The sequence below is a fragment of the Rutidosis leptorrhynchoides genome, chromosome 4, assembly GCF_046630445.1.
Source record: "Rutidosis leptorrhynchoides isolate AG116_Rl617_1_P2 chromosome 4, CSIRO_AGI_Rlap_v1, whole genome shotgun sequence".
Lineage (NCBI taxonomy): Eukaryota > Viridiplantae > Streptophyta > Magnoliopsida > Asterales > Asteraceae > Rutidosis > Rutidosis leptorrhynchoides.
The window spans coordinates 437183722-437210140 of record NC_092336.1 but is presented as its reverse complement, the minus strand read 5'-3'; the positions used below and the strand labels follow the sequence as shown (position 1 = coordinate 437210140).

The window sequence follows — 26419 nt, the reverse complement described above, 5'->3', positions numbered from 1 at the left end:
CTTATCCGTTGTTGTTTATACTTTTTTTTTATAGGTTTTGGTTTTTTCAAGGGAAGGGTAAGGACATGGTGGTTATCGAGTTGTTATGATCTTAGTTGTGGTATGAAGACTAGATTTTGCGCTTGATGAATTTGCTTGTAGTTCCTTTTGGATGGGTAGTAATTACCTTAAAACTTATGCTATTGATATCGAGTCTTTTGGTCAAGAAGTGCCAAATGGGTCAAGTTTGCCACTTGATTTTTTAACGGGTCGGTATAATACTAAATATTGATTGATTATCATGTAAACTTGTTGAAAATGTTGGTTTGGAAATGAACTATGTTTTGGTTAAATAATAGGTGTCGAATTGGGCCTTTGGAAACGGGTCAAACAGGACAAAATTGGACAAATTGGATCAGCCTGTATAGGATGCGTCGCATCAGGCTCTTTAAAAAGAAAATATGTTGTTTTCTGAAAACGGGTCGAGGTCGTTTCAATTGAAGATGGTTACATAAGATGAAGCTTCATATTTCATTGTATTTCAACTTTTTGGTTATTAGTAATTACCAAGTAGATGAAGAGAAAGCAATGAAATTATCTTCTTAATTAATAGATCTATTTATTTATTATCACGCAAAGAGAGAAGCTAAAATATGCTGGAGTCTGGACACTATCATTCGACAATGGGTCTTTAGAATATCATACATCTAATCAACTTTGGGCTAAAACAGACCAAATCAGCCTATATAGAGCATAATGGGGCTTTTGAAATCTGCTTCTTTAAGGTAGGCCATTTACCTAAAAGTTTTGGACCATTCACGAATTACACCTTTGTTTACCTTTAGCTCATACTGAGAAATGAACATAGATAATAGATACTCCGTATTCCGTAATAAGCATAAAAGTTGACCCCACGTATATCAGAACACCAAAAAAAATAATATCAAAACGGTATATATCAATATATGGTGTATGGCTTTAAGTATCAGTGAAGGCTTTGATAATTGGGAGCTTGGACTAGACTTGACCAACACAAATTACTTCTTTGGATTGATCTTAATCTTAACTTTACCAATTAAGTCATGCTCTTATCTATGTGTTCATCATTAAACAAATTGATAATCAATTTTTTTTTCTACAAATTATATGTCAATGGTATTAAGTATATGTCAACATTGATTTTAATCAATAAATGTATGAGAATTCCTTGTTCCGATACCTGGAGAGGTGAGTAACTTTCCTTCGATGACGGATATACAACCAAGTTATTATATGACCATGCTAACCAACTCATTGGCTACTCTAAGATGTGATGCTATTGAAATTTGTACTTAACTTTTTATGAAGATATCAGAACGCCAGTCCCTATGCCATCTTATCGTGATTATTGATTCTCATCATTAAAATTAAAAAGAGAGAGAAAAAAAAAAGAACATACAGTGGAATTAAGAACCAATGGACCATATTTTCCAACTACGTATCGCAATAGTTGAAATGCATAAGTGGAATAATGTTAACAATGCATGATAGACAAGTTACAATAATATGGACCAAAACTTTAAATACTTTATCAACCACGAGAATATGATCAACCATTATTGTCTTTAGTAAACGTATAAAGTTAAGTTGTTCATCGTGAATTTGACAAAAGAAAGTAATCCATATCCATATCTATATGACTATATCCATATATTCAACCTGTATATGGGCCGTTTAACCTAATAAGTTCTGGGGCATTTCGAACGGGCTAAAAACATAGCAGCTTAGTAGATAACAACAGTGAGTGTAAAACGCAAAAGTAAATAAATATTGAAAAACCCGACCCAATTGCATAATAGACGGTTATAAACAACTTAAAATGCCCATTACATTTTTTTGCTTATATGCACCATTTTGCCCAATTAAAAAGAAAAAGAAAAAAAAGAAAAAAAACTCTCTACAGAGTCGTGTTTATCGAATTGTCACGAATCAGCAACACTTTGGATGTGGATGTTTAACCTCCGAAGCCAAACCGAATGAAGTATCATGTGAAAAACGTCGTACCTCTTTGGAGGATAGTTAACTTCAAAGTGCCTTCGAACTTGTTTACCTCTTCTTTGCATTCTAAGATATTGTCTTGTCGATATATTGGTTAAGATGCTTTTAAGGTTCGGAATATCCTGAACATCAAGTATAACTGCAAACGATTTCCAATTTAGGACGTCACTAAACGGTGCCACATAATGATCCTTGATGAGCACCGGGACACAACCGGTGTATAGGGCTTCAACCATTCTTGGGCTCGCCACCTCATACCCGCTAGGGGAAATGCAATACTTGCTTTGTCTTAGCATACCCATGTACGAAACGCCTTTTGGAAGGTACTTGTGTACTTGCAGGTCAGGGTCCTTGTCCTGCCAATGCTCTAAAAGTATTGGCCTGATAGGACCATGGACCCCACCTGCAAAAAATGCCAAAATGGGTCGGTTCCTTGGAGATGGCCCGTTCAATATCCCACGTGTTGTTCCATCTGGGAGTAATATTTCCGGGATTGATACATCTTTGGACGGATTAAACCCTTCCGAGGTATTTGCATTACATAGAGCCCGAATAGAGTTCTTGAAGAGGTATGGGACCGCTTTTGATAACTCTGGCCCCTACATAGCAAAAGACATATGTTAGCATCCAAGTTGACATTATGAAAACGTAAAAAATATGATGAAACGACAGTATAAAAGACTTTACTAACCCAATCATGGCACGCAACAGTGAAATGATCGGCTCCTAGGCTTCGGTTCCAAAAAGGGTACTTGCCACCCACAAGATCAACATAATCTTTAATTGTTTGCTTCATAGGACGCCAATGGTCAACATTCGGATCACGCTCAAAGATAAACCGAACCATCATTGTGGCACTCATGGGCAGGAAAAATGTGTGAGCTTTTTCGGGGTTTTTTGTTCGAAACTTGGTGGTTTCCATATGGTATATAAAGTTACCTTCCATTGCATATATGTTTTTGCAAGGACCATTATGAAATATTGGAGGTTCCCCTTCTTCATATACGAACACTTTAAATTGCTTTTCCATCTCCAAATAACTCCTAAACAAGACAAACCATCCGGTAAATTATAAGTAACAAACGTTAACAAACAAATTGTTTAGGGCATAAGTGCATAAAGTTCATTTAAAGGGTCTATTACCGGTGAAATGAGGCTGCGTTCCAGTACATTGGACCATACGGTACATAATCTGGATCATTAGTTCTATTTCCTGATTCGGCTTCTTTAATTGCAGCTCGAACTTGACCTAAGCGGGCTTCGAGCTTATCCAAACTGGTGTACTTCCTGTTGATTGTGTCAACATGAAGTCTACCAATTTGATTAGTAGACGCAAAAAGGTCGGGTGCACTCAACGTGGCATTCAAGTCATCTTCCTTGGCAATAGCCTGCCAAAACGACACAATTAGCAGCACAATTTTGGAGTTGTAAGTTGTACTTTAAGGTTTATACTATTAGTTTTACATTTGATAGCAACATCGAGCATACTGACGTACTATTGAATATGTTAGTTTCGAGTATATGTTACAACACCACATACATCTAATAATTCAATGATAACACAATAATCAACTATCAGTCTGTCACATCATTATCAAAGTATATCAAATACAATTTGAACTCTTAAAATTAAGATACTTTGATTAATTCATTTTTCATTTATATGTTGCATTTAATTCAACTTAATATTATTAAATAAATGAATAAATATAATATAAGGCAAGTATATATAAGTATATTAATTAACATATATTTTAATTTAACTATTATACTCTATATATAATCGGGGCAAACGACATAAATTTTCCTTTTTAAAGTTTCCAGGGAGGCCAAATATTTTTACATAGATGTTCGTGGTCTGATCTCGTTATTTCATAATCATATCCGATCCTTTTATGACCACCACAATATGTATCTCGAAATGCTTAGATAGTGAGGTTTGGACCGACGACTTCTTGTGATGATATTAAAACGTCAATCACTAGGTCATTTTGTGATGGTTATTATACTTCGTATATTAGTAATCAATATATAATCATATCATAATCATAATCACCATAAACTATTAATTAATTATTAATAAATAATTAGTAAGTTTATTAATCATGAATTATCGACATCAACATAAAACTAAATTTGAAAATAGAAGCAAAAGATTCCATTTAACAGAAAAAGGTTCCAAAAAGACAAATGATGGCGTAAAAAGAATATATTCATGGTCCTGAACATCCTTATCTCCGAAATACTTTGTAAAGTTCCAGAATTTAAAAGAAAACTAACTTCATGTTTTAATATAATCCGATATATTTAGTAAACACGGTTAATAATTAACAGTTGTGTTATTAGTTAACTATGTACGTAACCTAATGTAATTTTTATATTTAATGGATGTTATGTAAGTTGATCCTCAACTAATACAATCCTAGTCGAAACAAGTAATTATTAATCAAAAAGATATAAGTATGATTTAATGATTGAAAGGTATATATGATGCATCCATGCATTAATTTATATACACATAAATTGTGGTAGGTTGACACCATCTGTGAATAGTAACTTTTTTTTTTTCAAAACATGATTCCCCAAACCACTAACCCAATACTATCCGGATCCCCTGACCCGCTCCACCAACCCGACCCGAATATACGCTACTGTAGCTACAGTACCCTTTTTTTCCGAAACCAACCCGCAGCGAAAGCGCGGACCAAAAAACTAGTTATTATGATTTCGCTAAAACCCCAATTTGGTAACGTGTATAAATTAATTGTACAATTTAAAAAGTGTCATTTTCAAATCAATAATACACTTTAAGGAACACTAACGAAAACTCCAAAGGACTGTTGTTAACAAAATCCTTATTAATTACTAATATATTACAAATACATCCTCATTATATGCGCGTCCTGTCAATTCTAATATTTTATATGGGCACTCTTCATTAATAAAAAAAATAGCCCTTTTTGTATACAGAAGTTTTAAATATATGTACGAATAAGTTCATTAAACACTAAAAAATTTGGTTAAGTACTAGCACTATATGTCCCTTTGGATCATAAGTCATGTGAAAGCGCACGTGTTTTCCGCCCTCAAATCCGCCCCTATATACTCCCTCAGTCCCTCCTTTCTAATTTAAATATCCACAATAAAAATGCACACATTTAAAAAAAAACAATCGATACATTATTAGTCAATAGAATTTTTTTTCTTCCTTCACTTAAATCATTCTCAATTGGCTAGAATCAAATTAAATACTTATTCTGAAAGATATATAAATAGAAATGTGAAGACGAAAGTAGTTTATAGTAAAAATTCTTAATATAATACTGTACGAGTCATTTTTTTTTTTTTTTTTTTTGTAAGCGAGAAAACCCTCCTATGAACAAACACATTGGCTTCCCCATTGAAGGTAAAACCTCGGGTAATCAAGCCTCCGAGCGCGAGATCTGATACCGGGTGAATTGCGCATTATGCGTACCCTCTAGTCACACTCACTTTTTAAACAATTTGGCATAGTCGGGAATTGAACCCGGGTGGTGTGCTTCATTGGGCAACTCGGTGGGCACTCAGGCAAGTCTATGTGGTTTGTAAACTATGATTCTAATAAAAGCTATATATATAAACTATAATTTTTACCGAAACACTACCAAAGCTATATTTGATCTATATAAAACTCTTTCTTCACCGAAAGAAATTAAATGGCTATCAATGTATCACATGAATCCCCTCTGAACTAACTTATTTCATTTGTAACTAGAATTGAACCAACTTGTATCTTCTAGTTTCCAAAATAAAACTTACTTACCACTTGGTTTTCAATTTAATCAACAATCGAACTTTTCTAGAGATTCATTTTTCGTTTTATCAAGGAAATTTTAAAATATTTATTAAAGAATAATGATGATTAATTATCAGATGATTTTAACTTTACTCGCCAATTTATAATAATTCACCTAAAATGTCAAATTAGCGATTAGGCATATTTACGAAGTTCCATTTTGAGAAACTGAATTTAACTCAAAGGGGAGTTTTTATTCTTTGCGTTTAATCACGGCTACTTTTTTTATGAGAATAATTTAATTTAATCATTAATTATTAATTATAAGCCTTATTATAGTAATTTTTCCTTGGTAATTTAACACTTTTTAATGGTTTGACTATCTTGAGCATTATATAAGAATAATTAATAAATTTATATTTTCCTTATTAGAATAAAAAATCAAGTTAAAAATAATTGATTAAAGTGTATTAACTGTATTTTTTAAGATAATTAAGAAATTTTAAATTCATAATTACTACGTATCTTATGCTTTTAGAGGTCAATTCCTTTTCTTAATTGAACTACGTACATAATCCGTTAATCCTTGTGATCACTGTATAGTAGGAAATGAGTAAATTATTATCGCAACAAACAGAAAACATAAATTACTTGATCCTTACGTTATGATAACAATAAGGAAATATTTTGCTTTAAAAGAGCTTCTAATCTTTAGTTAAATATTTTGGTGTATATATATAGTTACAACAAGTAACACTTGAATATAGTAATTCCATTTATATACTTTTTAAAGACTATTTTAAGTCATTTGCAAGGTATTATATGCTTTATTACTCACAAAATTTATGATTAGTTTGATGGTTATATAGTAGTTATTACTAATTCAATATATATATATTTTTTTTTAAATGTTACAAAATAAATAATCTTTAACATGTTTATTGTTTATTATACGGAGTAGAATTTATAGAATTTGGAAATTTTACTTCACCTTGAATATCTAAAAACTATAAACTAAGTATTAAAATTAAAAGAAATTAAAGTGAACTTACAGGCAATTCAACATCCATTTCATCTTCCATAGCTAACGGTGGATAAGATGAATTAAAACCAAAATTTTCTGACGGCCCTTCCGCCACCTCACCACCACCTTTGACTACCGTTGACCGCCGCCCAAATGAAACAGGACCTTCAGCTACCACCGTTACATCTTCTCTAATCACAGAAGAAGAATAAGAATTAATCCCTGAACTCCAAATCCAAGGATAATTATACTTTGACCCATAGTTTGACTTTTTTACCCCTATAATCACCGTCACCGCCATTAACGGTAAAATCAACCATAAAATTTTTGTAGATGTTGTTCTTGAATTCCGCCACGAACCCATTTGTTATATTTGATCAAGTTCTCTTGAAAAATCCAGGTTTTAATATCACTCAGTTTTTGGAATATGATACCTTACTAAAAAGCAAAACAACACTAAATATAGATATATAGATACATATTTTGTATCTATATCTATGTGTTTGTGTAGTAGAAAGTTAGAAATAAATGAGGTTTGACAAATGGTGAAAAATGGTTCTAGTTGTGCTCTGTTTTCGAGTTGCTCATGCAAAAATAAATTAAATAAATGAAGACTGTATTTATAGTTAAATTTATATTTTTTATATATTTAAAAATTTATTTTTTATTATTGTTGTTGTTGTGTTTTGATATTTACAGTTATGTCCTTCAATGCTTTAACCGATGATCTCATAAATGGCTTGGTTTTTAGTGTAGTTTGTTTTGGACACGTGTGTTGTTGGAGTTTAAGAGCACGCGCTAAAACATCGGATGGTTTTTTTTTTTTTTTAGAACAGCAGAAGAAATTTATTACCCACAAGCAAAGCGCCCGGGAAAGAAAACAAAAAATTACAAAGAGTCCAAAAGGTTTTGCAACCACAAGGACCAATTAACTTTATATTTTTTATATCTAGAGAAAAACCAAAAAAAAAAAAAAAAACAATAATGTTTATCCAAAACATGAGATTTTCTGAAAGCCGCATCGTTGAAGGTATAGCTGTTCCGGAGCCGCCACATGTTCCAGAGAGTCGAATACCAAATACTTCTTAGAACCAAACGTTTCTTTCCTTGAATCTGCAAGCCATCAAACCAAGTCCACAATTTTTCCATCGAAGCCCAACAAGGAATGTGCATATTTACCCATGAACCAATATAAACCCATATTTGTCTACTAATGTTGCAAGTAACAAAAATATGATGATCAGTATCCGCATGAAGATCACATAGAGCACAAGCCGAATTGGAGAGAATGATGCCTTTTTTCTCCAGATTTTCTTTTGTTGCAAGACGTTGCATCTTTAAGCGCCAGATAAAAATATTAATCTTTGGAGGAAACGTCGTGAACCAATCAGTTTTGCGTGAGGGAGGGGCTAAGTTATGCGAATCAATTTGGCGCCTTGCATCAGATACAGAGAAAACATTAGAGCTGGAACCATCCCAAACTCAGATATCTTTCTCCCTTGATAAGTTAATGGGAGCTAGAAGACTAAGTAACGAAGAGAACGAAAACTGCTCAATACCACCCCTTAAATCTAGTCTCCAGAACCACGTCCACACTCCATTTTGAAAACGCTCAGCAACCAAGTCCGACTTTCGGGTGTCCAAAGCAAGAAGACGGGGGAATCTCGAAGCAAGGGGCGTTCCTTCCAGCCATGGGTCGTACCAGAAACTAGAAAGAGAACCATTTCCAAGCTTGATATGCATTAGAGAAGGAGGAATCATGTTTTTATCATGAATCGCAGCAACACATTTGAAAATGGCAGCCCAAGTACCTGAAGAAAAACGCTTTGAATAACTCATGTCACTGGATTTGATCTCATGAATCGATGTAATAACTCTAGCCCACAAAGCATTATAGTTCACAAGTAATCTCCATCTCCATTTATAAATAAGAGCATGATTTAGAGAAGCAAGATTTACAACATTTAAGCCACCATTTGCAAACGAATTTTGAATAAGTTTCCACTTTACCCAATGTATTTTTCTAGCATTGTCCTTACCTCCCCAAAAAAAAGCCGCTCGTAAAGATTCCATGGTATGAATAACCTTGCAAGGAACCTTGAACAAAGACATATAGTAAGTGCCGAGAACCCCAAGAACAGACTTGATCAAAGTGAGACGACCACCAAAAGAAATCATATTCGCCTTCCAAGATGCAAGTCGCTTCTTTATCTTAGAAATGATCGGGTCCCAATTGGCGATTCTAGACATGTTAAGACCGACCGGAAGGCCAAGAAAATGGAAAGGTAAGGCTGAATTAGAGCAACCCATAATGGCAGCTAATCGAGCAACTTCCTGCGAATGAACTCCAACACCAAACAAATTCGACTTAAGGAGGTTGATTTTTAAACCAGACACCAAAAAGAAACAACCAAGAATAGTAACCAGGTTCGTGGCATTTGTATCATCCCATTCGCCTACAAACAAAGCATCATCGGCATAAATACAATGAAAGACTAGTTCACCATGGTTAGGATCGCCAACCCTTAGCCCTTTATACAACGAAGCATCTAAAGCGTCTTTTAAGGCAGCGGTGAGACCTTCCATACCAATGATGAATAAAAGCGGAGATAACGGGTCTCCTTGTCGTAGACCACGACCGATGGTGAACTCAGCAGAAGGGCTACCGTTTATAAGCAAGGAGGCACAAGACGAAGAAAGACATGCGCGAATCCAACTGACCCACTTCGGACCAAACCCCAAGTTTGAGAGCATAGTAAGAATATACTCCCAATGAATCGAATCGAAGGCCTTGTCAAAATCGACCTTGAAGAAAAGAGCTTTTTTTTTTCTCTTCTTGCACCATTCCACCAACTCATTAATGATTAACGGACCGTCAAGAATTTGACGGCCTTTTATGAATGCCGTTTGTTCCGGGCTAATAATATCGTCAATGACAAGAGATAATCTATTGGCAAGAAGCTTTGCCAATATCTTATACTGAATACCAATAAGACTAATCGGGTGGAAGTCGTGAACGTGAATAGGATGATCTTTTTTCGGGATAAGAGAGAAGAACGAAGAGTTACAGCCTCTCGGAATAAAGCATTTATCTTCAAAGTCATGTACCATACAGAAGATATCATGTTTAATCGTTTCCCAAAAGTGTTTAACGAATCTAAAAGAGAAACCGTCGGGCCCCGGGGCTTCGTCACAACCACACGACCACACTGCTTCTTTGATCTTTGTTTCAGAAAAAGACGAGCATAAAAAGGTAGCTTTAGACTCGTGAAGTTGTTTCAAGTGGCGACTAGGAGCAGTGACCGAAGCACATGGAACATGTTTGAACTTATTAGAGAAAAATTCAAGAAAAACCTCTTTGACCCTTAAAGGAGAAGTTTCCCAAATACCATTAGACATGATACCGTTAACTTGAAGCATTTTTCGTTTTCTATTGATTGAAGTGTGAAAAAAAGAAGTATTCTCGTCACCCAAGCTAATAGCCAACTTTCTGTTTTTTTGTGCCATATTCGAAGCTTCAGTCGACTCGATCAAGGTCAGATCTTTGAGGATTTCAGAACGAGAACTCGCTAAGGAAATCGGCTCAGTGACCAACTACAGCTCGTCGTCAATACCTTTTATCTGATTAACGTGGGAGATTCGATCAGACATAGCCTGTGATCTCAGGGAAATATTCCACTCTTTCAAGGCACCCTTAACCCGTTTTAGTTTGTCTTTAAAACGTATTTGAGGATTTGAGCTGAGATATGTCTCGGTGTTATTCCAGCAACTGATAACAGTGTTCTCAAAGCCATCTAAATCGAACCAACTTTTGAATAGTTTAAAAGGAGTGGGGCCATAATCGATTACCTCATTGCGAAGGAGAATAGGACAATGATCCGACCAAAGGTTAGTGAGGATAGAACCAACCAAATTTGGGAAAGAATTTAAGAACCCATTAGAAGCAAGAAATCGGTCCAGTTTTGCTCTCTTAGTAAACGACTTGTTAGCTCGAGTGTACGCTCTTCCACCAAGAGGAATATCCACAAGATTCCCCTCTTCAATAAAATTATTAAAAGCCTCAGATGTCCGATTACAAAATCCAGTACCCATTCTCTCAGACGTGGTTCTAACAGAGTTAATGTAGTGACCCGAACTTTTCCATGTTTATATATATTAATTGAGATTGATATTTACATGATTAAATGTTTCCAACATGTTAAGCAATCAAACTTGTTAAGACTTGATTAATTGAAATATGTTTCATATAGACAATTGACCACCCAAGTTGACCGGCGATTCACGAACGTTAAAACTTATAAAAACGACATGACGATATATATATGGATATACATATGGTTAACATGGGATTATGATAAGTAAGTATCTCCATAAGTATATTAACAATGAGTTATATACATATAAACAAGACTACTAACTTAAGGATTTCGAAACGAGACATATATGTAACGATTATCGTTATAATGACATTTAAATGTATATATATCATATTAAGATATATTAATATATCATAATATCATGATAATATAATAATTTAACATCTCATTAGATATTATAAACATTGGGTTAACAACATTTAACAAGATCGTTAACCTAAAGGTTTCAAAACAACACTTACATGTAACGACTAACGATGACTTAATGACTCAGTTAAAATGTATATACATGTAGTGTTTTAATATGTATTTATACACTTTTGAAAGACTTCAATACACTTATCAAAATACTTCTACTTAACAAAAATGCTTACAATTACATCCTCGTTCAGTTTCATCAACAATTCTACTCGTATGCACCCGTATTCGTACTCGTACAATACACAGCTTTTAGATGTATGTACTATTGGTATATACACTCCAATGATCAGCTCTTAGCAGCCCATGTGAGTCACCTAACACATGTGGGAACCATCATTTGTCAACTAGCATGAAATATCTCATAAAATTACAAAAATATGAGTAATCATTCATGACTTATTTACATGAAAACAAAATTACATATCCTTTATATCTAATCCATACACCAACGACCAAAAACACCTACAAACACTTTCATTCTTCAATTTTCTTCATCTAATTGATCTCTCTCAAGTTCTATCTTCAAGTTCTAAGTGTTCTTCATATATTCTACAAGTTCTAGTTACATAAAATCAAGAATACTTTCAAGTTTGCTAGCTCACTTCCAATCTTGTAAGGTGATCATCCAACCTCAAGAAATCTTTGTTTCTTACAGTAGGTTATCATTCTAATACAAGGTAATAATCATATTCAAACTTTGATTCAATTTCTATAACTATAACAATCTTATTTCAAGTGATGATCTTACTTGAACTTGTTTTCGTGTCATGATTCTGCTTCATGAACTTCGAGCCATCCAAGGATCCGTTGAAGCTAGATCCATTTTTCTCTTTTCTAGTAGGTTTATCCAAGGAACTTAAGGTAGTAATGATGTTCATAACATTATTCGATTCATACATATAAAGCTATCTTATTCGAAGGTTTAAACTTGTAATCACTAGAACATAGTTTAGTTAATTCTAAACTTGTTCGCAAACAAAAGTTAATCCTTCTAACTTGACTTTTAAAATCAACTAAACACATGTTCTATATCTATATGATATGCTAACTTAATGATTTAAAACCTGGAGACACGAAAAACACCGTAAAACCGGATTTACGCCGTCGTAGTAACACCGCGGGCTGTTTTGGATTAGTTAATTAAAAACTATGATAAACTTTGATTTAAAAGTTGTTATTTTGAGAAAATGATTTTTATTATGAACATGAAACTATATCCAAAAATTATGGTTAAACTCAAAGTGGAAGTATGTTTTCTAAAATGGTCATCTAGACGTCGTTCTTTCGACTTAAATGACTACCTTTACAAAAACGACTTGTAACTTATTTTTCCGACTATAAACCTATACTTTTTATGTTTAGATTCATAAAATAGAGTTCAATATGAAACCATAGCAATTTGATTCACTCAAAATGGATTTAAAATGAAGAAGTTATGGGTAAAACAAGATTGGATAATTTTTCTCATTTTAGCTACGTGAAAATTGGTAACAAATCTATTCCAATCATAACTTAATCAACTTGTATTGTATATTATGTAATCTTGAGATACCATAGACACGTATACAATGTTTCGACCTATCATGTCGACACATCTATATATATTTCGGAACAACCATAGACACTCTATATGTGAATGTTGGAGTTAGCTATACAGGGTTGAGGTTGATTCCAAAATATATATAGTTTGAGTTGTGATCAATACTGAGATACGTATACACTGGGTCGTGGATTGATCCAAGATAATATTTATCGATTTATTTCTGTACATCTAACTGTGGACAACTAGTTGTAGGTTACTAACGAGGACAGCTGACTTAATAAACTTAAAACATCAAAATATATTAAAAGTGTTGTAAATATATTTTGAACATACTTTAATATATATGTATATATTGTTATAGGTTCGTGAATCAACAGTGGCCAAGTCTTACTTCCCGACGAAGTAAAAATCTGTGAAAGTGAGTTATAGTCCCACTTTTAAAATCTAATATTTTTGGGATGAGAATACATGCAGGTCTTATAAATGATTTACAAAATAGACACAAGTACGTGAAACTACATTCTATGGTTGAATTATCGAAATCGAATATGCCCCTTTTTATTAAGTCTGGTAATCTAAGAATTAGGGAACAGACACCCTAATTGACGCGAATCCTAAAGATAGATCTATTGGGCCTAACAAACCCCATCCAAAGTACCGGATGCTTTAGTACTTCGAAATTTATATCATATCCGAAGGGTGTCCCGGAATGATGGGGATATTCTTATATATATGCATCTTGTTAATGTCGGTTACCAGGTGTTCACCATATGAATGATTTTTATCTCTATGTATGGGATGTGTATTAAAATACGAAATCTTGTGGTCTATTGTTACGATTTGATATATATAGGTTAAACCTATAACTCACCAACATTTTTGTTGATGTTTAAAGCATGTTTATTCTCAGGTGAATATTAAGAGCTTCCGCTGTTGCATACTAAAATAAGGACAAGATTTGGAGTCCATGTTTGTATGATATTGTGTAAAAACTGCATTCAAGAAACTGATTTCGATGTAACATATTTGTATTGTAAACCATTATGTAATGGTCGTGTGTAAACAGGATATTTTAGATTATCATTATTTGATAATCTACATAAAGCTTTTTAAACCTTTATTTATGAAATAAAGGTTATGGTTTGTTTTAAAATGAATGCAGTCTTTGAAAAACGTCTCATATAGAGGTCAAAACCTCGCAACGAAATCAATTAATATGGAACGTTTTTAATCAATAAGAACGGGACAATTCAGTTGGTATCCGAGCGTTGGTCTTAGAGAACCAGAATTTTGCATTAGTGTGTCTTATCGAGTTTGTTAGGATGCATTAGTGAGTCTGGACTTCGACCGTGTTTACTTGAAAAATGATTGCTTAACAAATTTTGTTGGAAACTATATATTTTTAACATGTGAATATTATGTGATATATTAATCTCTTAACGCGTTTGATATTATGTGATAGATGTCTACCTCTAGAACAATTCCCATTGACTCACCTAATAATAATGAAGAGTCAAATGTAAATTGGAATGATTCGTGGACTGATTCACAAGTTCCCGAAGAGGAACCGGAAGAAGAGTCGGAACCGGAAGAAGAATCGGAACCGGATGAAGAAATAGAACCGGTGGGGGAAATAATAAAACGGTTAAGTAAAAGAAAATCCTCAACCAACCGACCAAGGTTAATTATGATCAATGGTGTTTCCGCCAAGGAAGCAAAATATTGGGAGGATTACCAATTCTCCGATGAATCGGATTCCGACGAGAATTCCGATGATGTTATAGAAATTACCCCAACTGAATTTAAAAAGGCAAAAGAAAATAATAAGGGAAAGGGCATAAAAATAGAGAAATCTAATTCCAACCCCGATGAACTTTATATGTATCGTCAACCCCCGAAGTCCTTAAGTTGTAATAATGACCCAGGAACCTCTAAACCACCAGGTTTTTCTAAACCAATGTGGATAACGACGGCTCGTATTAGGGGAACATCATATATCCCTAGAAACTTGGCAAAACGAACCAAAACCGAAGAAGAAGAAACAAGCGAGTCGGAATAAGATAGTTGTATTCGTGTGGTGTAATATATGTAATATAGTGTGCTTATGCTTTATGATATATGTAAAAATTGCTTGTATTAATAAGTATTTTTTTTATGAATCTAACTCTTGTCTATTTTACAGTATAAAAACACAAAATGGATAGACAACCCAATATTTTAAGAGACCTACCCGGAGACATGATTGATGAAATCTTGTCTAGAGTCGGTCAGAATTCTTCGGCACAACTATTTAAGGCGAGATCAGTTTGTAAGACATTCGAAGAACGTTCCAAGAATGCCTTGGTTTATAAAAGGCTTTCGTTCGAAAGATGGGGGATATCACATTGGGAAATCCATAAGTTACGATGTGTTTACTTTGACGCATATATTGCGGGGAACCCAAATGCTATTTTACGCAATGGGTTAAGAAATTATTTTGACTCAATATATCCGAATATTGGACTTCGTGATTTAGAAAAAGCGGCTAACATGCAACATAAAGAAGCATGTTATGCTTACGGATTAGTAATGTTCGCTTCTCACCAAAGTGAGAACAAGAACATTGGCCTACAACTATTAAACAAAACGTTCCCACAAGTGACGGAGTCGGTAATTGGGGTAAGAAATGAGGTTTTTAGATTGTTACGGGACTGTTGGACATTACGTAACCCTCATCCCTTTGACGACGTTACAACACGCTGTCTTATCAACGGCCATAACGGTTATGTTCCACAAGACCAAGGATGGGAAGTAGTCCTAGTAAAACCAGAATGCATGACTTGTTTCTGGACGTATGAATTACGTGTCTTTATTGCCTTTGCTGAACGACTTGTGTACTAGCTAGAATTATCTTCACAACTATCTTGTATCAAAGTTATTGTGTGCTATATTTCATGCTTTATGTAAAATAAGCGGTATTGTAAGTTTGTAAAATATTGTATAAAAGTTTGAACGCGAAATATTATTATAATCAGTTTTTCATATAGAATTGTAGTAGTTGAATTGTATATTAGCTACTAAGTATGAACTTAACGGGTAGGTACTACCCGAATTTAAACTTATAAAACGCTAATATGAAGAAAAAGCTTTTATAAATGAGTTCATATTATGCTACGAAATACTATTAACTACTCTTAATATTCTGTATGATTAACTTGTTCCATTTAACTATTTTGAAGGAAATGGCACCGACTACTCGACACACCGTGAATATGAATGAAGAAGAATTCCGTACTTTTCTAGCTTCAAACATAGCCGCAGTACAGGCTGCGCTACATACCAACAATAACCTTGGATCTAGCAGTACAGGAAATCGTGTAGGATGCACCTACAAAGAATTCACTGCCTGCAAACCTTTGGAATTTGATGGAACCGAAGGACCGATCGGATTGAAACGGTGGACCGAGAAGGTCGAATCGGTGTTTACCATAAGTAAGTGTACTGAAGAGGACAAAGTGAAGTACGCTACGCATACCTTCACAGGTTCTGCGTTAACATGGTGGAATACCTATCTAGAGCAAGTGGGACAAGACGATGCGTACGCACTACCGTGGTCAGCATTCAAGCACTTGATGAACGAGAAGTACCGTCCCAGAACCGAGGTCAATAAGCTCAAGACAGAACTTAGAGGGTTACGAACCCAAGGATTTGATATTACCACGTACGAAAGACGATTCACAGAATTGTGTCTATTGTGTCCGGGAGCATTCGAAGATGAGGAAGAGAAGATCAACGCGTTTGTGAAAGGATTACCGGAAAGAATCCAAGAAGATATAAGTTCACACGAGCCCGCCTCCATACAACAGGCATGTAGAATGGCTCACAAACTAGTGAACCAGATTGAAGAAAGAATTAAAGAACAGACTGCTGAAGAGGCCAATGTGAAGCAAGTCAAAAGAAAATGGGAGGAAAACGGTGATAAGAATCACCAATACAACAACAACAACAATTACAACAATAATCGCAACAATTATCCCAACAATCGCAACATCAATCGCAACTACAAAAACGGCCCAACAACAACAACAACAACAACAACAACAGCAACTACAACAATCATCCCAACAACAATAATAACCGCAACAACAACAACAATCAGAAGCAGCTATGCCAAAGGTGTGAAAAGTATCACTCGGGGTTCTGCACCAAATTTTGCAACAAGTGTAAAAGAAATGGTCATAGCGCGGCGAAGTGTGAGGTCTACGGACCAGGGGTTAATAGAACGAAAGGAACAAATGGTGTCGGAACGAGTAATGGCGGAGCAAGTAGTGTCGGAGCAAGTTATGCCAATGTAGTTTGTTATAAATGTGGGAAACCGGGCCACATTATTAGAAATTGCCCGAACCAGGAGAACACGAATGGACAAGGCCGCTGAAGAGTTTTCAATATTAATGCGGCAGAGGCACAGGAAGACCCGGAGCTTGTTACGGGTACGTTTCTTATTGACAATAAATCTGCTTACGTTTTATTTGATTCGGGTGCGGATAGAAGCTATATGAGTAGAGATTTTTGTGCTAAATTAAGTTGTCCATTGACGCCTTTGGATAGTAAATTTTTACTCGAATTAGCAAATGGTAAATTAATTTCAGCAGATAATATATGTCGGAATCGAGAAATTAAACTGGTTAGCGAAACATTTAAGATTGATTTGATACCAGTAGAGTTAGGGAGTTTTGATGTGATAATCGGTATGGACTGGTTGAAAGAAGTGAAAGCAGAGATCGTTTGTTACAAAAATGCAATTCGCATTATACGAGAAAAAGGAAAACCCTTAATGGTGTACGGAGAAAAGGGCAACACGAAGCTACATCTTATTAGTAATTTGAAGGCACAAAAACTAATAAGAAAAGGTTGCTATACTGTTCTAACACACGTCGAGAAAGTACAAACTGAAGAAAAGAGCATCAATGATGTTCCCATTGCAAAAGAATTTCCCGATGTATTTCCGAAAGAATTACCGGGATTACCCCCACATCGATCCGTTGAATTTCAAATAGATCTTGTACCAGGAGCTGCACCAATAGCTCGTGCTCCTTACAGACTCGCACCCAGCAAGATGAAAGAACTACAAAGCCAATTACAAGAACTTTTAGAGCGTGGTTTCATTCGACCAAGCACATTACCGTGGGGAGCTCCTGTTTTGTTTGTCAAGAAGAAAGATGGTACATTCAGGTTGTGTATCGACTACCGAGAGTTGAACAAACTTACCATCAAGAACCGCTACCCACTACCGAGAATCGACGACTTATTTGATCAACTACAAGGCTCGTATGTTTATTCAAAGATTGACTTACGTTCCGGGTATCATCAAATGCGGGTGAAAGAAGATGATATTCCAAAGACTGCTTTCAGAACGCGTTACGGTCATTACGAATTTATGGTCATGCCGTTTGGTTTAACTAATGCACCAGCTGTGTTCATGGACCTTATGAACCGAGTGTGTGGACCATACCTTGACAAGTTTGTCATTGTTTTCATTGATGACATACTTATTTACTCAAAGAATGACCAAGAACACGGTGAACATTTGAGAAAGGTGTTAGAAGTATTGAGGAAGGAAGAATTGTACGCTAAGTTTTCAAAGTGTGCATTTTGGTTGGAAGAAGTTCAATTCCTCGGTCACATAGTGAACAAAGGAGGTATTAAGGTGGATCCGGCAAAGATAGAAACTGTTGAAAAGTGGGAAACCCCGAAAACTCCGAAACACATACGCCAGTTTTTAGGACTAGCTGGTTACTACAGAAGGTTCATCCAAGACTTTTCCAGAATAGCAAAACCCTTGACTGCATTAACGCATAAAGGGAAGAAATTTGAATGGAATGATGAACAAGAGAAAGCGTTTCAGTTATTGAAGAAAAAGCTAACTACAGCACCTATATTGTCATTGCCTGAAGGGAATGATGATTTTGTGATTTATTGTGACGCATCAAAGCAAGGTCTCGATTGTGTATTAATGCAACGAACGAAGGTGATTGCTTATGCGTCTAGACAATTGAAGATTCACGAACAAAATTATACGATGCATGATTTGGAATTAGGCGCGGTTGTTTTTGCATTAAAGACTTGGAGGCACTACTTATATGGGGTCAAAAGTATTATATATACCGACCACAAAAGTCTTCAACACATATTTAATCAGAAACAACTGAATATGAGGCAGCGTAGGTGGATTGAATTATTGAATGATTACGACTTTGAGATTCGTTACCATCCGGGGAAGGCAAATGTGGTAGCCGATGCCTTGAGCAGGAAGGACAGAGAACCCATTCGAGTAAAATCTATGAATATAATGATTCATAATAACCTTACTACTCAAATAAAGGAGGCGCAACAAGGAGTTTTAAAAAAGGGAAATTTAAAGGATGAAATACCCAAGGGATCGAGAAGCATCTTAATATTCGGGAAGACAGAACCCGGTATAGGGCTGAAAGGATTTGGGTACCAAAATTTGGAGATATGAGAGAAATGGTACTTAGAGAAGCTCATAAAACCAGATACTCAATACATCCTGGAACAGGGAAGATGTACAAGGATCTCAAGAAACATTTTTGGTGGCCGGGTATGAAAGCCGATGTTGCTAAACATGTAGGAGAATGTTTGACGTGTTCTAAGGTCAAAGCTGAGCATCAGAAACCATCAGGACTACTTCAACAACCCAAAATCCCGGAATGGAAATGGGAAAACATTACCATGGATTTCATCATTAAATTGCCAAGGACTGCAAGTGGTTTTGATACTATTTGGGTAATAGTTGATCGTCTCACCAAATCAGCACACTTCCTGCCAATAAGAGAAGATGACAAGATGGAGAAGTTAGCACGACTGTATTTGAAGGAAGTCGTCTCCAGACATGGAATTCCAATCTCTATTATCTCTGATAGGGATGGTAGATTTATTTCAAGATTCTGGCAGACATTACAGCAAGCATTAGGAACTCGTCTAGACATGAGTACTGCCTATCATCGACAAACTGATGGGCAGAGCGAAAGGACGATACAAACGCTTGAAGACATGCAACGAGCATGTGTTATTGATTTCGGAAACAGTTGGGATCGACATCTACCGTTAGCAGAATTTTCCTACAACAACAGCTACCATTCAAGCATTGAGATGGCGCCGTTTGAAGCACTTTATGGTAGAAAGTGCAGGTCTCCGATTTGTTGGAGTGAAGTGGGGGATAGACAAATTACGGGTCCGGAGATTATACAAGAAACTACCGAGAAGATCATCCAAATTCAACAACGGTTGAAAACCGCCCAAAGTCGACAAAAGAGCTACGCTGACATTAAAAGAAAAGATATAGAATTTGAAATTGGAGAGATGGTCATGCTTAAAGTTGCACCTTGGAAAGGCGTTGTTCGATTTGGTAAACGTGGGAAATTAAATCCAAGGTATATTGGACCATTCAAGATTATTGATCGTGTCGGACCAGTAGCTTACCGACTTGAGTTACCTCAACAACTCGCGGCTGTACATAACACTTTTCATGTCTCGAATTTGAAGAAATGTTTTGCTAAAGAAGATCTCACTATTCCGTTAGATGAAATCCAAATCAACGAAAAACTTCAATTCATCGAAGAACTCGTTGAAATAATGGATCGTGAGGTTAAAAGACTTAAGCAAAACAAGATACCAATTGTTAAGGTTCGATGAAATGCTCGTAGAGGACCTGAGTTCACCTGGGAGCGTGAAGATTAGATGAAGAAGAAATACCCGCATCTATTTCCAGAAGATTCGTCAACACCTTCAACAGCTTAAAATTTCGGGACGAAATTTATTTAACGGGTAGGTACTGTAGTGACCCGAACTTTTTCATGTTTATATATATTAATTGAGATTGATATTTAAATGATTAAATGTTTCCAACATGTTAAGCAATAAAACTTGTTATGACTTGATTAATTGAAATATGTTTCATATAGACAATTGACCACCCAAGTTGACCGGCGATTCACGAACGTTAAAACTTATAAAAACGACATGACGATATATATATGGATATACATATGGTTAACATGGGATTATGATAAGTAAGTATCTCCATAAGTATATTAACAATCAGTTATATACATATAAACAAGACTACTAACTTAAGGATTTCGAAACGAGACATATATGTAACGATTATCGTTATAACGACATTTAAATGTATATATATCATATTAAGATATATTAATATATCATAATATCATGATAATATAATAATTTAACATCTCATTAGATATTATAAACATTGGGTTAACAACATTTAACAAGATCGTTAACCTAAAGGTTTCAAAACAACACTTACATGTAACGACTAACGGTGACTTAACGACTCAGTTAAAATGTATATACATGTAGTGTTTTAATATGTATTTATACACTTTTGAAAGACTTCAATACACTTATCAAAATACTTCTACTTAACAAAAATGCTTACAATTACATCCTCGTTCAGTTTCATCAACAATTCTACTCGTATGCACCCGTATTCGTACTCGTACAATACACAGCTTTTAGATGTATGTACTATTGGTATATTCACTCCAATGATCAGCTCTTATCAGACCATGTGAGTCACCTAACACATGTGGGAACCATCATTTGTCAACTAGCATGAAATATTTCATAAAATTACAAAAATATGAGTAATCATTCATGACTTATTTACATGAAAACAAAATTACATATCCTTTATATTTAATCCATACACCAACGACCAAAAACACCTACAAACACTTTCATTCTTCAATTTTCTTAATCTAATTGATCTCTCTCAAGTTCTATCTTCAAGTTCTAAGTGTTCTTCATATATTCTACAAGTTCTAGTTACATAAAATCAAGAATACTTTCAAGTTTGCTAGCTCACTTCCAATCTTGTAAGGTGATCATCCAACCTCAAGAAATCTTTGTTTCTTACAGTAGGTTATTATTCTAATACAAGGTAATAATCATATTCAAACTTTGGTTCAATTTCTATAACTATAACAATCTTATTTCAAGTGATGATCTTACTTGAACTTGTTTTCGTGTCATGATTCTGCTTCATGAACTTCGAGCCATCCAAGGATCCGTTGAAGATAGATCCATTTTTCTCTTTTCTAGTAGGTTTATCCAAGGAACTTAAGGTAGTAATGATGTTCATAACATCATTCAATTCTTACATATAAAGCTATCTTATTCGAAGATTTAAACTTGTAATCACTAGAACATAGTTTAGTTAATTCTAAACTTGTTCGCAAACAAAAGTTAATCCTTCTAACTTGACTTTTAAAATCAACTAAACACATGTTATATATCTATATGATATGCTAACTTAATGATTTAAAACCTGGAGACACGAAAAACACCGTAAAACCGGATTTACGCCGTCGTAGTAACACCGCGGGCTGTTTTGGGTTAGTTAATTAAAAACTATGATAAACTTTGATTTAAAAGTTGTTATTTTGAGAAAATGATTTTTATTATGAACATGAAACTATATCCAAAAATTATGGTTAAACTCAAAGTGGAAGTATGTTTTCTAAAATGGTCATCTAGACGTCGTTCTTTCGACTTAAATGACTACCTTTACAAAAACGACTTGTAACTTATTTTTCCGACTATAAACCTATACTTTTTATGTTTAGATTCATAAAATAGAGTTCAATATGAAACCATAGCAATTTGATTCACTCAAAACGGATTTAAAATGAAGAAGTTATGGGTAAAACAAGATTGGATAATTTTTCTCATTTTAGCTACGTGAAAATTGGTAACAAATCTATTCCAATCATAACTTAATCAACTTGTATTGTATATTATGTAATCTTGAGATACCATAGACACGTATACAATGTTTTGACCTATCATGTCGACACATCTATATATATTTCGGAACAACCATAGACACTCTATATGTGAATGTTGGAGTTAGCTATACAGGGTTGAGGTTGATTCCAAAATATATATAGTTTGAGTTGTGATCAATACTGAGATACGTATACACTGGGTCGTGGATTGATCCAAGATAATATTTATCGATTTATTTCTGTACATCTAACTGTGGACAACTAGTTGTAGGTTACTAACGAGGACAGCTGACTTAATAAACTTAAAACATCAAAATATATTAAAAGTGTTGTAAATATATTTTGAACATACTTTAATATATATGTATATATTGTTATAGGTTCGTGAATCAACAGTGGCCAAGTCTTACTTCCCGACGAAGCAAAAATCTGTGAAAGTGAGTTATAGTCCCACTTTTAAAATCTAATATTTTTGGGATGAGAATACATGCAGGTCTTATAAATGATTTACAAAATAGACACAAGTACGTGAAACTACATTCTATGGTTGAATTATCGAAATCGAATATGCCCCTTTTTATTAAGTCTGGTAATCTAAGAATTAGGGAACAGACACCCTAATTGACGCGAATCCTAAAGATAGATCTATTGGGCCTAACAAACCCCATCCAAAGTACCGGATGCTTTAGTACTTCGAAATTTATATCATATCCGAAGGGTGTCCCGGAATGATGGGGATATTCTTATATATATGCATCTTGTTAATGTCGGTTACCAGGTGTTCACCATATGAATGATTTTTATCTCTATGTATGGGATGTGTATTGAAGTATGAAATCTTGTGGTCAATTGTTACGTATTCATATATATAGGTTAAACCTATAACTCACCAACATTTTTGTTGATGTTTAAAGCATGTTTATTCTCAGGTGAATATTAAGAGCTTCCGCTGTTGCATACTAAAATAAGGACAAGATTTGGAGTCCATGTTTGTATGATATTGTGTAAAAACTGCATTCAAAAAACTGATTTCGATGTAACATATTTGTATTGTAAACCATTATGTAATGGTCGTGTGTAAACAGGATATTTTAGATTATCATTATTTGATAATCTACATAAAGCTTTTTAAACCTTTATTTATGAAATAAAGGTTATGGTTTGTTTTAAAATGAATGCAGTCTTTGAAAAACGTCTCATATAGAGGTCAAAACCTCGCAACGAAATCAATTAATATGGAACGTTTTTAATCAATAAGAACGGGACATTTCAGTTAAAATCGCCAAAAATAAGGTAATCGCCTTCATTCGAAGCCATGAAAGAAATAATGAACAACCATAAACGTTTCTTTAATACAAGCGATTGAGGAGCGTAAACGTTGAAAATGTACGAAACAGAGGAGCGATTAGCGAAATGACCTTGCACAACAAGCACATTGTCAAAAGAAATAACACGTGTACTAGTAAACACTCGGGGGTCCCAGATAGTAACAATCCCACCTGAACGACCACGGGCGCTAGAAGCAGCAACTTTGAAATGAAAATTTCCCCAAAACGCCTTAATGGCAAAATAATCGAGAGACGCCATCTTTGTTTCCTGAAGACCTAGCACCGAAATATAATGATCATTGCACAATTTCCTAACCCAATTTTGTTTTAATTTATTGAACATCCCGCCTCCAATGTTAAGAGATAAACAATTCATTAAACAGTATTGAATCCACCCATACTCAATATAACTGTTTGGTGTTCTTTTGTGATTTTGCCCAAATCGTAACCGAGTATCTTTCCCATATTCACATGCTTGTTTATAATGTTCTCCTTTACCGCAGCAGATGAAATAGAAACAGGACTTGAAGTGTTTCTTTTGTTGCCAAAATTTTTATTGCTAACAATCGGAGAATGAACCCTCATTTCAATAAACCCCGGGGGTTCGGAAAAAGAAGATTGTTTGGAAGCATTCTGATCACCTGACTTCGATTCAATATCATTAACAACATTTTCAACATTTACCTTATTAGTCTCCTGCTCTTGTTGTTTCGTTTCGATGTGTTCTGAGTGCAAGTTAGGAAATAAGGATGGATCAGCTTCATTGAAAAAGGTATTGTCTACAAAAGAACCTGATGAGGTAACAGAATTAATTTCCTCAGAGGCATACATATCATGTGAATCCTGAGATGAAGAGTTATCATCAAAATCCAAGATAGAAGGGGTCCAGTCTGATGTCTCCCGAACAAGGACCTTATACACTTTGTTCTTAACCGAAACATGGATGACATCATGAATGTAATCAAGTCGTTCTGTAATGATACAAATCTTTCCACGTCTAGAGTTGTCTAAGCATTGACAGTGAAAGATTTGTAACCAAAGTTTAAGGCCACCTTCTTATAGATATCTTTCGTCCATGCACAAGCAGGGAGGCCACCAATATCTAACCAAACTGCACGTTCTTTAACCACGAAAAGTTCATCATATTCTTTTACTTCCTCAACATAAGACTGAATTTTTTCATGGCATTTAAAGTTCGAGAATGAGTCTATGTTTGGGAAAACCACATCAATACACGATCCCCCCAAATGGTTGAAACCCAGATCAGCGAAACCTTCCGCATCCCAAATACGATTGATACATGGGATTAGTTCCGGATCCTTTAACTTAGCAAAAAATAACAGAGGTGCTTCAATTGGTTTCACCAAGTCCGAGTCAGGTATCACAATAGACTTGATGATCTTAACAGGTTTAATAGGTTCCACACCTTTCAATATCGATGCAAAAGAGTTCTCATTCAAAGAAGGAAATTCACTGAAATTATGAACCCTAGTGGGATGAATGAAAGGCTTACCCACGGGCTTAGAAGCCTTAGCTGATCGAGAAAATAAATCGTCCCTGTTAGATCTAGCGAGTTTTGCAAATAAATGATAGTTACCTATCCAAGTCGCGGATAAACTTGATTCCAGTGAAGCAATTGAGTCGACATTGAGGAAACGAACGAAGGCAAATCTGCAGCCCACTTTCGATAGTTTTCGAGCGATGTACACGTCAAAGACTTTTCCACGTTCTTTACTGAGATCGCGTAAATCAATGGTACCGAAGGAGCGAGGGAAATTGGTGATGTAAATTGTGGTTGCGAGTTTGGAGGTGTCGATGTGATCTTGTCGAGACATGATAAGAGAAAGATGAAGATCCCCGGTGTTTGATCCCGCCGGAGTGATTCCGGTGAAGGAGAAGAGTCGCTCGGTGCTAGGGTTCACAAATTGGGGCTTTTTTTTTTTAATTTTGCAATCCATTGGATGGTTGACATGTTGAGTTACAATAACAAGTGAGAGTATAGATTCATCGTCGCAGTAGCGGAGCTTGGAGCTAACTATAAATGTTACGATATAAAAAAAATGTTTTCCAAAAAGAAAATAAATTACACATAGAACACTGACGAAGCTCGTATCTAAAAGTGACTATCAACGATCCAGCGGCGGTACTTAGTTATACCCGGAGAGGGTGCCCGCCCCGTCCGAAATTTTTAGAAAAAAGAATTTTACACTAATTTTTTTTTTAGGGTAAAGAGTTTTCACCCGGTAAATATTATAAAAATTTCACAATCACAAAAATGTTATCGAGCTAATAGAACTCGAAAACAGGAAATGACTAACGATTACAAAGAAGTAACCAAAACAAC

General features: G+C 35.0%; 2 protein-coding genes across 2 annotated transcripts; both read right to left on the bottom strand.

Moving 5' to 3' along the window:
* Window positions 1-1628: 1628 nt before the first annotated feature.
* On the bottom strand, window positions 1629-7388 carry LOC139844327 (probable glycosyltransferase At5g03795). Its single transcript, XM_071834548.1, has 4 exons — window positions 6844-7388; window positions 3160-3404; window positions 2708-3059; window positions 1629-2615 (listed from the first exon to the last, which is right to left on the bottom strand). Exons 1-4 carry the CDS (start codon window positions 7177-7179, stop codon window positions 1941-1943), a joined length of 1608 nt encoding a protein of 535 aa, XP_071690649.1. The 5' UTR covers window positions 7180-7388; the 3' UTR covers window positions 1629-1940.
* A 3021-nt stretch (window positions 7389-10409) lies between these two features.
* LOC139842108 (uncharacterized) lies at window positions 10410-10907 on the bottom strand. The gene has a single exon (XM_071832282.1). The coding sequence runs from the start codon at window positions 10905-10907 to the stop codon at window positions 10410-10412; it is 498 nt and encodes a 165-aa protein (XP_071688383.1).
* Window positions 10908-26419: the final 15512 nt, after the last annotated feature.

What these genes read in the sequence shown, in the direction of transcription:
- LOC139844327 (XM_071834548.1), bottom strand. Translation starts at nt 7,179, where the DNA reads ATGGGTTCGTGGCGGAATTCAAGAACAACATCTACAAAAATTTTATGG. An exon ending in AACGCAGCCTCATTTCACCG is followed by an intron (nt 3,060 to 3,159) that starts GTAATAGACCCT and finishes TGTCTTGTTTAG; the next exon opens with GAGTTATTTGGAGATGGAAA. An exon ending in CTGTTGCGTGCCATGATTGG is followed by an intron (nt 2,616 to 2,707) that starts GTTAGTAAAGTC and finishes TTTGCTATGTAG; the next exon opens with GGGCCAGAGTTATCAAAAGC.
- LOC139842108 (XM_071832282.1), bottom strand. Translation starts at nt 10,907, where the DNA reads ATGGGTACTGGATTTTGTAATCGGACATCTGAGGCTTTTAATAATTTT.